This window comes from Solanum pennellii, chromosome 2, assembly GCF_001406875.1.
Source record: "Solanum pennellii chromosome 2, SPENNV200".
NCBI classification, from domain to species: domain Eukaryota; kingdom Viridiplantae; phylum Streptophyta; class Magnoliopsida; order Solanales; family Solanaceae; genus Solanum; species Solanum pennellii.
The window spans coordinates 54,304,100-54,315,288 of NC_028638.1; the positions used below are offsets into that span (position 1 = coordinate 54,304,100).

An 11,189-nucleotide genomic window follows, 5' to 3' on the forward strand; every position below is an offset into this window, starting at 1 on the left:
ATCCCATATCTCAAGCTTTAGACTATATACATACGTAATTTTTTTCAAAGTTAACAGTTGTACGTGCACTCTCATAACTTTTTTAATTGAACTTGTTTCCTAGAGCATAACTTGTGTCTTGTGATTTATTTTTTTTGTCGTAAAGATTATTTTCACCCATTTTTGTTTGGAAACCACCCAAAATAGAAGCAGTTTATGCAAAGACTTGTAATATATGTTAGTTGGACTAGAACACACTATCTAAAGAAATTTTCTGAAAAGGGGCCTTATTAGAGCTGGGTTCAGGGGGTTTGGGTGCTCTGGGTTCACCCGAATCCCCTTCGCCGAAAAACTAAAATGTATACATAAGGTCAGATACTTGCAATATCTTTCACTTTCTTTTTTTTTTTTGGGCGGGGGGCGGGGGCTTTGAAAAAGGCTAAAATGGGCTCAGATTTTCATTTGAAAAGGGCTGAAATGAGTTCAAGTTCCCAACCCAATGAGGCTTTTTCATTGGGTTAAAAGTATGAAGCTTTATTCTTTTAAAAAATTCAATGGAGGAGGATAGATAAAAGTAAGAAGAACATAAATGCTGTATGATAAGACAAATTAAATTTAACGGGTTAAAGATTCATATATTCTTTTTCTGTCTTGCTCTGTTTTTCAACTTTAAATTTTTATGGGTTCACTTTTTTATACTTTGAACCCCCTTCACGGAGATCCTGGTTCCGCCCCTCCTCAGAACACGTAAATTTCTGAAATTTCATCTAATATACAAGCTCATTCATATTTAACATCAAGTAAACAATCTAATACATGAAGAAAACTAAAGGTTAGGTACCATGTTGGGAAAAAAGGTATGACTGTAATAAACCCTAGAACAGTGATCATTTCATTAGATATAGTTGTGCTTCTCTTTTAATTAATATTATATACGTTGTATTGACACATTAACTTGGCTACTAAATTATTTCATTAATTGTATAATAAAAAAATTGATTTAACAAAATTTATTCACTTACCTATAATAATAATGAAGCTATGTAGTAGTGTCTAGTGTGTATGTTAGGTAGGTGCGTTAACATTATTAAGCAGAAGAAGAAAACAAAAGAATACGGACGTCGAAGCCATTGGGTTTTTGGGCCCTTTTTTTTTCTGATTCTGAAGAAAGTGATGCAACCTTTTTTTATAGACCAACAGTCAAATATTGCAGACTATATTTAACTCTTTATCTCCAATCTCCATATCCTACCAAAACCCATAATAATAGTATGTATACACTCTTTCAAAATTTGTACCCCACTCTGTATAACCCTGACTCACTTCATTATTTATACTTCATCCATCAATTCACCACTCTTCTTTTAGAGCAACCTCTCAATTTTTATAAATGTTACTCCTTGGTAAAACTTGGTATTGTTTGTTAAAGAATGACAAAAAATTTCACATCAGTGTAATTAATGAGATGAGTGGATTCCTTATAATGCTTGAGCAAGCTAGCTTTTGGGCTGTGAGTTAGGCCTAAGACCTGATTTCACATTGTTTAGTATCAAAGTAGTTTCTAGTCCTTTGATTTTATGGATAAAATTATATTAATCATGGAGCTGGATAGACACTATTAAGTTAGGAAACATGCGGAAAATGATGTTTTAAAAGAGGAGTTGGTCTTCTCCAAGAAGCTGAAGTGTGTGCAAATTACTTCACTCGATGTATTTAATAATGTATGGACCATATTGTATGGGTCCAAATAATTTAAACCTCTACTCTTATTACTGCACTGCCTTTACTGCCATCCATCAAACCCCATAAGTCGTATGCTTTCTTTCTTTTGAAATATCTAGTATGTATGTATGTATAACATTTTGCACAAATTGAAAAACCTTTTTAAGTTAACGCATATGGGTTGTCCTTGCAAAGTTATGCAATTATCACTTTCATGCCGACCGTATCCCACTGATCTTTTTTTTATTTTTTATTTTTCAACTTTAGACACACTCTGTAGGCAGAGTCCTTATTGCAGACACTGTTGATCTAAACATGGTAGGGTCACAATGTGAGAAAAACAGACTTCTTCATTAATATTTGATGTACTCGTGCTTTTTAAACAATAATGTTAATGTCTCAACTTCATACCTAGAAAGAATGTTACTTATTAGTATCCTAAAAACAATGTTAGCTATAGTATTGAAATGTTTCTCCTTTTTTCTTTTTAGTCTGTCATGTCTAATTTTTATTTTTTGACAATTTTTTTAAAATTAGAATGTGTTACATATTTTCAGTTTAACACTTCTACAACATTCAGAAGTTCCCTTCTGACTTTTTAAAATTATGGTCAAATCAAAACTAGACAAACAAATTGAAATGGAGAAAGTATAAATCAAAAAAAAATAAAAATCGTCCATTCAATTGGTAAGTAAAGAGAAGGGGTAAGGTTGACATACTAGAAATGGTTTGAAAAGCAAATGTGGTAGATTTGTCCTCAATATTTACCTAAGTGTGGGTTTTACTTACCAAATTATGTTGTTTAATTCTATTCCCTGGGTAAAATATGCTTAAGAACAATGTTCCTGACACTATTGAGCTTCAAGGTTTATTGTGAATTATTATTATTATTATCCAGTGTATATCTAGAGGCCCCAATTGCTTTTCTTGATCTTATTATAACAAAAGGTGCAAATTAACACCAGAGCAAACACATGCTAGAGAAAAAGTGGAAAGCAATAAAATTATAGTTGAGCTGGAAAAGGTGTGTGTCCTATTGCTTTTTTCAGAAGATTAAAAAAAAAGAGGGAAACCAAGGTGTATAATGAAATAATCCAAAGCATATACAGAAAAGTTGAATGCTCCATATTTTAACATATACTTCTTCTCCATAGGGAATAGAGTTGTAAACTTTCCCAATGATATAATATTTGATCGTGACAATCCCATATCTACAACTATCAGCATCATCACATCATAATAATCAATAAAGCATATGAAAGCAACAGTCACTAGGACCCAAACATTGTTACTCCCCCCATAAACCATCCCAAAGGCCAAAAACACTAGGCCATGTTGATTGCTTCCATAAAAATTAAAAGTTGAAAAGTTAAAAAAAAAAAGGAATAAGAGATTCTTGTAATGTTCATCATATGCGGTGGTGTTGTAGTTGCAATAGTCTAGAATATGCACCTTCTGGCCTGCTGATTAACTCAGAATGGCTTCCTTGTTCAACGATTCTTCCGTCTTGTACAACTCCAATAGTATCCACATTTCGAATTGTTGATAATCGGTGAGCCACCAAAACGGTGGTTCGACCTCTCATCAACCTTTCGAGTGCTTCTTGTAACACACATTCGGATTCAGCATCCAGTGCACTTGTAGCCTCATCAAGTAGTAGAATCGATGGATCTTTAAGAACGGCCCTTGCAATTGCAATCCTTTGTTTTTGTCCTCCTGAGAGTTGAACACCTCTCTCACCAACAGGGGTTTTGTAACCTTCAGGCAAACCACTTACGAATGTGTGTACATTTGCTGCCCGAGCTGCTTCAATGACTTCGGCTTCTGTTGCACCCTCTTTACCATACGCGATATTTTCAAAAATGCTAGCTGCAAAAAGAGCTGGCTCTTGTTGCACCAAACCAATCTTAAGCCTTAGAGACTTCAAGTTTAATCTCCTTATGTCTTTCCCATCGATCATAACTTTTCCACCGGTTGGATCATAGAATCTTTCGATTAAGGCTATAACGGAGCTCTTTCCCGAGCCACTTGCCCCAACAAGAGCTTGGCTTTGGCCAGCGCGAATCCTTAGATTGAGGTCCTTGAACACAGAGACATCCGGTCGTGAAGGGTATGCAAAATCAACATGACGGAGTTCAATATCCCCTCTAATTGATTCAACTGGATCGCCTTCAGGGTCATCAGGATCGACCCTGGTAGAGCGATCAAGAATGGAAAATACAGAACCAACAGCTTCACCACCCCTAATAATCTCGGGTGCTAGGCTGACCGTTTCAGCAACTGAATTAGCCGTGATCACAAGGACTACAAAGACCTTAATTACCTTAGAGAAAGTCGAGACCCCGTTGTTAACAAGGTGTGCACCGTACCAAAGAATCAGAGCTTCAGAACCATAAAGAGCAAGCTGTGATATACCAAATAAGAGTCCTGACATTTGGCTTCGTCGAAGACTCTGCATTTGTGGAACTCTAAGCTCTTGGGAGAACAAAGAGATAATCTTCTCTTGGGCATTGAAGGCTGCTACAGTTCTAATATTGCTTACTCCTTCTCCAGCAATCATGCTAGTCTTTGCATGCGCCTTGGCCGTGTCTCCGGCAAATCCTTTCAGTGAGAGTTGCTGTATCATGCATGCAAATTAATTTAATGAATTTTAGATTTTACGACACGATTTCAAGTGCTAGTAATTTGGTTCTAAATTTCATTTTTGTATATATACATATATAATGATTTTTTAGATATAAATACAGAATTTAGACCGAAGTTACTAGATAATGCCGAACCTACATATTATATGCTATCTCCGCTCCCAGATGTAAATCACTAATTAGGGAATAGTTAAAAAAAACAAAAAGGAATAAGCACCATGTATATAAGGACAAAAATAATTGTTGTTCTCTTGTAATGTTGCTCACTATTTAAGTTATTGAGCTGTATTAGATCTGTGATACTCAAGCACTCCGATAGGCACATGACTGGCAATTCTGACAATTCTCCCATCAATAACTCACTCAAAATAATACAGTAAAAAGATTTTTAAAAAAATTGAACAGAAAAAAATTAAGTCAAGTTTGTCATATACACAAGATGATCACGGGTAAAGAATCTCTGCTACTTCTGAGACTCTGGCATGAATATCTAGGAGCTAAAAAAGAGACTAACAAAGTCAAAAAAAACAATCTAACCCTATGCACCTCCTATTCAACCCCACAACCTCTTGTCCTTTTCACTGTCTTTGGATGTGTTTTTATCTTACACCATAAATGCCTCGTGTAATTTCACAAGTGAGGTCTAGAAATGGTTGAATATACATACCTACCTATATTGGTAAAGAGGAAGCTCAAAGGAAGTGTAATCAAAGAACAATGGTTAAAGTTATACGGAACTTATATTGGTGGAAGATAGTAGATATCTAGTGGAATAGTCCCGCACATCACCAATTAAAAAGGAAAAAAAAGACGATTAGTAATTTCAGAAGTGGACAACCTTAAGAAATACTCCTTTTTGTTTCAATTTGTTTGTTAGTTTTAACTTGTCACGTAATTCAAGAAAAAAATGAAGATAATGGTCTTAAACTAAAGATAAGTAAAAAATACCAAAATTTATTTTATTCCAGTAATGTTAAATGTCATGTGAAAAGTTGGAATTAAAAAAACAGAAGAGTAATAAAAAAGAAAAAGGCAAAGTGCTGCTCAATAATATTGGTATTGATGGGTGATGGGAAGTAATAGAATCTTTACAGTTTTTACTGTCATGGCTAATAAAATAGGTATGTTTGAATATGAATATTTTTTTTAAAAAAAATTTGGTCAGATGTGAGTATCGAAGAACTAAAGCAGCTGAATTGGAGGAAACACATGCAAGGCACCAGTATGGTGCCACTTTCTACTTACTCTCTTGTCCTATGCTTTTACAAGGCACCAGATTCTAAGCAAACCATTTCAAATTTTTAAAATTTATTAATAGAGTATTATAAACAATTTATCATCAATTAAATTTCAGACGCTCAGACAGCTCAATGTTTAATTAATTTATGTTCCTTCTTCCCTTTTTCACATTTTCTTTATATTTAAAATGTTAAATAAAGAATGAAACCTGACATGCTTGTTACTTCTAATTGAGTGTTATGCATGGGTTCTGCAAATATTTTTACCTGGGCGAAATTGGCCAAGACGAGAAGCGGAAATGTGGCAAGGATGAGCAGTGAGACACGCCATTCGACTATAAATGCAACTATGAATGAAGTGAGAAGAGATGTCATATTCTGCAGTATAACGGAGATCCTCTCTGCTATAGCAGATTTAACATCTGCAGCATCTGTAGCTAAACGAGCTGCTAGTAGACTTGAATTGTTCTCCTCCTCATCGAACCAACCAACTTCATTCCTTAAAATTGCTGAACAAGTTAAAACAAACAATTAGCTCAACATAAGAACTAATTACAAGATCTTAGTAACATTAAATGATTTGGCAAGGGAAAATACCTGCCAACATCATCCTCCGAACCCTGGTAGTGAGGTTTTCTCCCATAATACTGAAGAAGTAATGCTGTATTAAATATGCTACAACGGCATAAAGACCGGCTCCAATGTAGATGAAGACATATTCCTTTGTCTTCCTTTCCATGGTTGCGGGATTTGTATAGTAGAATACCTCAATCATGTTGCTCATCACAATAGCAAAAGTTGGACCAATGAAACCGGAGAGGACAGACCCTACGGCTCCCATGATTGAATAAGGCCACTCAGGAGCATTCAGTTTGAGAAGCCGGCAGAAATAATTCTGTGGAGCAGGATTTTTCCTATCTGTTTCAGCATTAGAAATCATTTCTATACGCCCATCTGCACCGGTGCTGTATGAATAGCTCAAATTCCTTAAACTTCCAGAGCGAAGGCTTAGAGACTTTGTTGATAATGAATGACTTAACCGAGTGGAACGTGTACGCCGAGTAGATGGATTTGAAAAGTCTCTGTTCCCAACCATTTCCTGGAATCTGATTAAAGAAGCATAAGCCCCAGCTTTGGAAATCAGTTCTTCATGTGTTCCAGTCTCAACCACCTGCCCTTGCTGTATAACTGCAATTGAATCAACATTTCTGATTGTGGAGAGACGGTGAGCTACAACCACAGTAGTACGCCCAACCATGAGACGGTCTAGAGCTTCCTGGACAATGCTCTCGGAACCAGCATCAAGAGCACTGGTGGCCTCGTCAAGCAGGAGGATCTTTGGGTTCTTTAACATAGCTCTTGCAATTGCAATTCTCTGCTTCTGTCCACCAGAGAGTTGTACACCACGCTCTCCCACCTGGATATACAATCAGTATTAACTTCTCAGGAAGTGCAAATCATCTTAGTCGACCCAATCAAGTTTAATGCTCTAAAAAATTGAATGATAAGGCTAAAACAAACTATAACCTGAGTGTTGTATCCGTTAGGAAGCAAGGTAATAAAGCTATGTGCATTGGAAGCGCAGGTAGCCGCCTCAACTTCAGCCATGGTTGCATCAGGCTTTCCGTACAGAATGTTCTCGAGTATGGTAGTAGCAAATAACGCAGGCTCTTGATTAACAAGGCCAATCTGATCGCGCAACCATCTAAGTTGTAACGTCTTTATGTCCACATTGTCGAGCAAAACTTGACCTGCATGATCAATCATATTTTTAAATGGGATAATTGGTAACCAACATTATAAAACTGAAGTATAAGTTCGCGGAAGTGTTAAATTACCATCATTAGGATCATAAAATCTTTCTATCAATGAGACGACTGTGCTTTTTCCTGAGCCACTGCCACCAACTACGGCAACTGTCTTTCCAGCAGGGAAGAAAATGCAGAAATCTCTGAAGATAATCACATCAGGTCTTGACGGATAGCTGAAGGTCACATTTTTGAATTCAATGTTCCCGCTGACCTCAGACAGGCATTTCCCATCTAGAGTATCTTGTACAATGGTCGGTTTCTGCTTAATAATTTCCATTAACTTGTATCCAGCTGCTTTTCCTTTGCTGAATGCCCCGAGATTGGAAAATGACTGACCTAAACTCCTGCAAAACCAAAGTTTCAACAACCAATAACAGGTTACATGAAGAGATTTAACAAGATAAAGGGAGGATCATAAATAATGTACTTCAAGGTCTTACATGCCACCAACAATGGCTGAGAAAATAGCAGTAAATGCTTTTCCACCATCACTCTGTCCATTCCGAATGAAAACCCCAGCATACCAAAATACAAGTGCCCATGACATGCATGCTATTCCATAGGTACATCCCAAACCCAAACCTTTAGCCATGCCAGCCTTGTATCCGAGCTTCAATGTGTTCTGAATTGCATCGGAATATGAATTAAGGGCTTTGGTCTCGCCGACATATGAGTAAACTGTTCTGACTTGTGCAATTGCCTGCATTGACAATGTAAACATCATAAACCAGAAGAACTGGAAATCCGAAGAGAAAAGCCATTACATATTGTGCAAGTTATAGAACAAATAATCAAAACAAAGGCCCAATAGAAAAGCTCTCCCCTCTGAATTTTATACATCAAAAACTTTCAAGGTAGTGATATAGATACAGATAGATAAGGAATTGCCTTTTTTTTTTGTAAGATCCGACAATACTCAGTAGATCTTGTATATTATTCCTGAAACAACTTCTACGTCATTTTTTAAATTTTGATAAACCAGTTCAAATCAATTGTTGGCTTCTTTATGCAAAGAATCCAGGTAAAAAAAACATAAATATATATATCAGACCTGTAAGTTTACAAAAACCTTTTGATTAGTCGAAGTATAAAGATGACTTTCATAATTAGATCATATAACTTTCATAAAGTGACTTTATAAAGATTTAACTTTGATAACTGGAACAGCATGCTAAAGAAGGACAATTAGAGGCTAAAGTACTCAAAAACCGATAAAGGAATGGCGAAACTTTATCATCACTGCACATGTAGAAGGATCATTTCATGTGGACTAATTCATATTGTTTTAAAGTACTTCATAAGTAACCAAAAGGAAATTACCTGCTCAGCAATAATTCCAGCATTTGCATAGGATTCTCTGCTTTTTGACGTGAGACCGGTGAGAGTATACGCATAAAGACCCCCAGCAAAAGCAATTCCAGGAATAACCGCCACACTTAGGAGAGCTAACCGCCACGCTGACACAAAACCAACCACCAAACCCGCCAAGAAAGTCGAAAGGTAGTGAATGAAATTACCCACCTAAAGTTTTCACGTCAAAAAAGTTGTTTCATCAATTATTAGTGCAAGTAAACATCATTAAAGTAGATTTTAAAAAGAAGGATACAGTTAAACTAATTTGGCGTTATCACCGGAAAATAAGGACAAAGATGAAAACAAAACAAGCATTCCAAACAAAACAATCCAAGAAATGGCGTGTGATAGCGAGCAATCTTTTGCTAACATGTGCCATTCTGGGACCAGGAGGGCTTAACTAGACGAGCAGAACGCTTCATCGAAAAATTACGCTATATATTATCTTGATTCAGCCACTGTATGGGACCCGCTCTGAATGAAGAGTGAAGACACATCATCATTCAAAAAAGCAAGTGTAACGTATTTCCTAGTTTATCCTTACAGTTATGAATGCTACTAGATTTCACCGTTGGCCTTGTGAATATTCACTTAAATGGATTACAACAGTATTGACATTAAATTCGAAATAATAAATGAAGAGAGGTTGGACCTTCTCACTTATGGCATCTTGGACCAGTAGAGTATCCGTTGAAACACTAAAAACAATATCCCCTGTTCTTGCATCTGTATCAAAAAACCCAACGTCCTGTTTCAACACTGCCTCTAAATATTTCTTTCTTAGTGCACTCACTTGCCTTTCTCCAGTATACATCCAACAACCAATCTCTGTAAAAACAAGAATAGAAAACAAATTTTAATATGACAGATCCATGATAGGGACGTGTGATTGGGATAATATTGCATAATAAAAATACATGAGGAAATTGACAATTATTATAAGTGTATATTTGTATAAAATAGAGCTAAAAGACAGGAAGACGGTCCACGGACCACGTGCAACCATGAGACCTAATCGTGATCCTATTGATCCAATGTGAACTGGCTAACTAGCAAAAATACAAATATTTTTTTAATATCGATATATAAACTACTATTTGCATCGAAACAAAATGTATATACTCGAGGCAAAGTTTGTTTCAAGTTACCCATAAAAGTAATTTAAAAAGGAAAAGTAGTAGATCACTGAGCTCACCTGCATAGGATGATGCACAAACTATCAACCCAAGGTACACGAAATACAGAGCATACTGCAAATTTTGTAACCAAGAAAAAATAATCAGATCCGTGTAAAAGAAATTTATAAATAAATTAAAAAGAAGAAAATTAACCTTTGATACTTCATGGGTCATTTTGTGTAAATCCATTTGATTTTTTCCAAAACCATTTACCATTTCACCAAAAAGGAGAAAGAAAACAGGCATAGAAGAGCCATGTAAAATAGCTCCAATACTTCCACAAGTCATAAGAAGATAATCATATTTATCAGCAAAAGAGAAAAGCTGATAAAAAGGAAGACTCTGTTCTTTCTTTTTCTCAGCCTCTGGCATTGATTTCCCTTCAGTAGTCTCCGCCATTGAACTTCAATAAACAAAAAGAGAAGACAAATTTTGTTGACAACCCAGTTCAAGAATATTAATTGGGGTCAAGAAAGTTCATTTCTTGAAAGAAAAAAGAAACACCATTGAATGATGGGTCAGAGAGATCTGTTTGAAGAAAACAGAGTACTTTGTTGATTGAGCTTAAGAGAAAATGGAGAAAGAGAAGAGAGACAGGTGGGGGAAATAAGAAGACCAGTAGTCAAAGGAATGAGAGAAAAATAAACGTAAAAGTGTGTGCAAGTGAGAGTGAGACATCGTTCACTTCACTAAACTATACTTATATATAGCAGCAGAGATTCAGAGAGATACTTTATTTGGGGGTATGGGGTGTCTCCTTGGTAAAAAAACTTTTTTTCTGTTACTCATTTTTTCCTTTTATTTTATTATTACTATTAATATTAAATACTATTTAATTTTTTTATTATTTAGATCACTTATATTTAATAAATATGGTTTGATAAAATTATCCCTAGCATTTACTATTTGAAGTGAAAGATAGTATTTTATTTTCAGTCCACTTTCATTTGTCATCTTATGTTATTTAAAAATTAATTTGATTATATTTAAAGTTAAATTAAATTATATTAATTTAATATTTTAAATAAAAAATTTAGATATTCAAAAACTATATGAGAAAATACTATAAATTGTAATTTTTTACATTTTAGTATGATTAAAAAGTACACTTTAAAATGATAGTCAAAATTTTTATAATTTAACTCTAAAAATAGAAACTATGTCAATTAAAAATGGACAGAGGAAAGTAATAAATAGTCCACTTCTTAATTCTTATGTTAAGTTAATAATCTATGGTTAGATAGAAAAAAAATTTAAGAGTCA

The 11,189-nt window shown here is 35.1% G+C and overlaps 1 protein-coding gene across 1 annotated transcript; it reads right to left on the bottom strand.

Moving 5' to 3' along the window:
* Nucleotides 1-2,805: 2,805 nt before the first annotated feature.
* On the bottom strand, nt 2,806-10,602 carry LOC107011115 (ABC transporter B family member 19). The gene is given in 10 exon segments (NM_001323431.1): nt 2,806-4,318; nt 5,852-6,093; nt 6,182-7,001; nt 7,112-7,335; nt 7,423-7,739; nt 7,836-8,095; nt 8,716-8,916; nt 9,401-9,576; nt 9,944-9,998; nt 10,080-10,602. Coding segments are annotated over 10 exon segments (3,750 nt in total). The 5' UTR covers nt 10,326-10,602; the 3' UTR covers nt 2,806-3,109.
* Between the last annotated feature and the right edge of the window lie 587 nt (nt 10,603-11,189).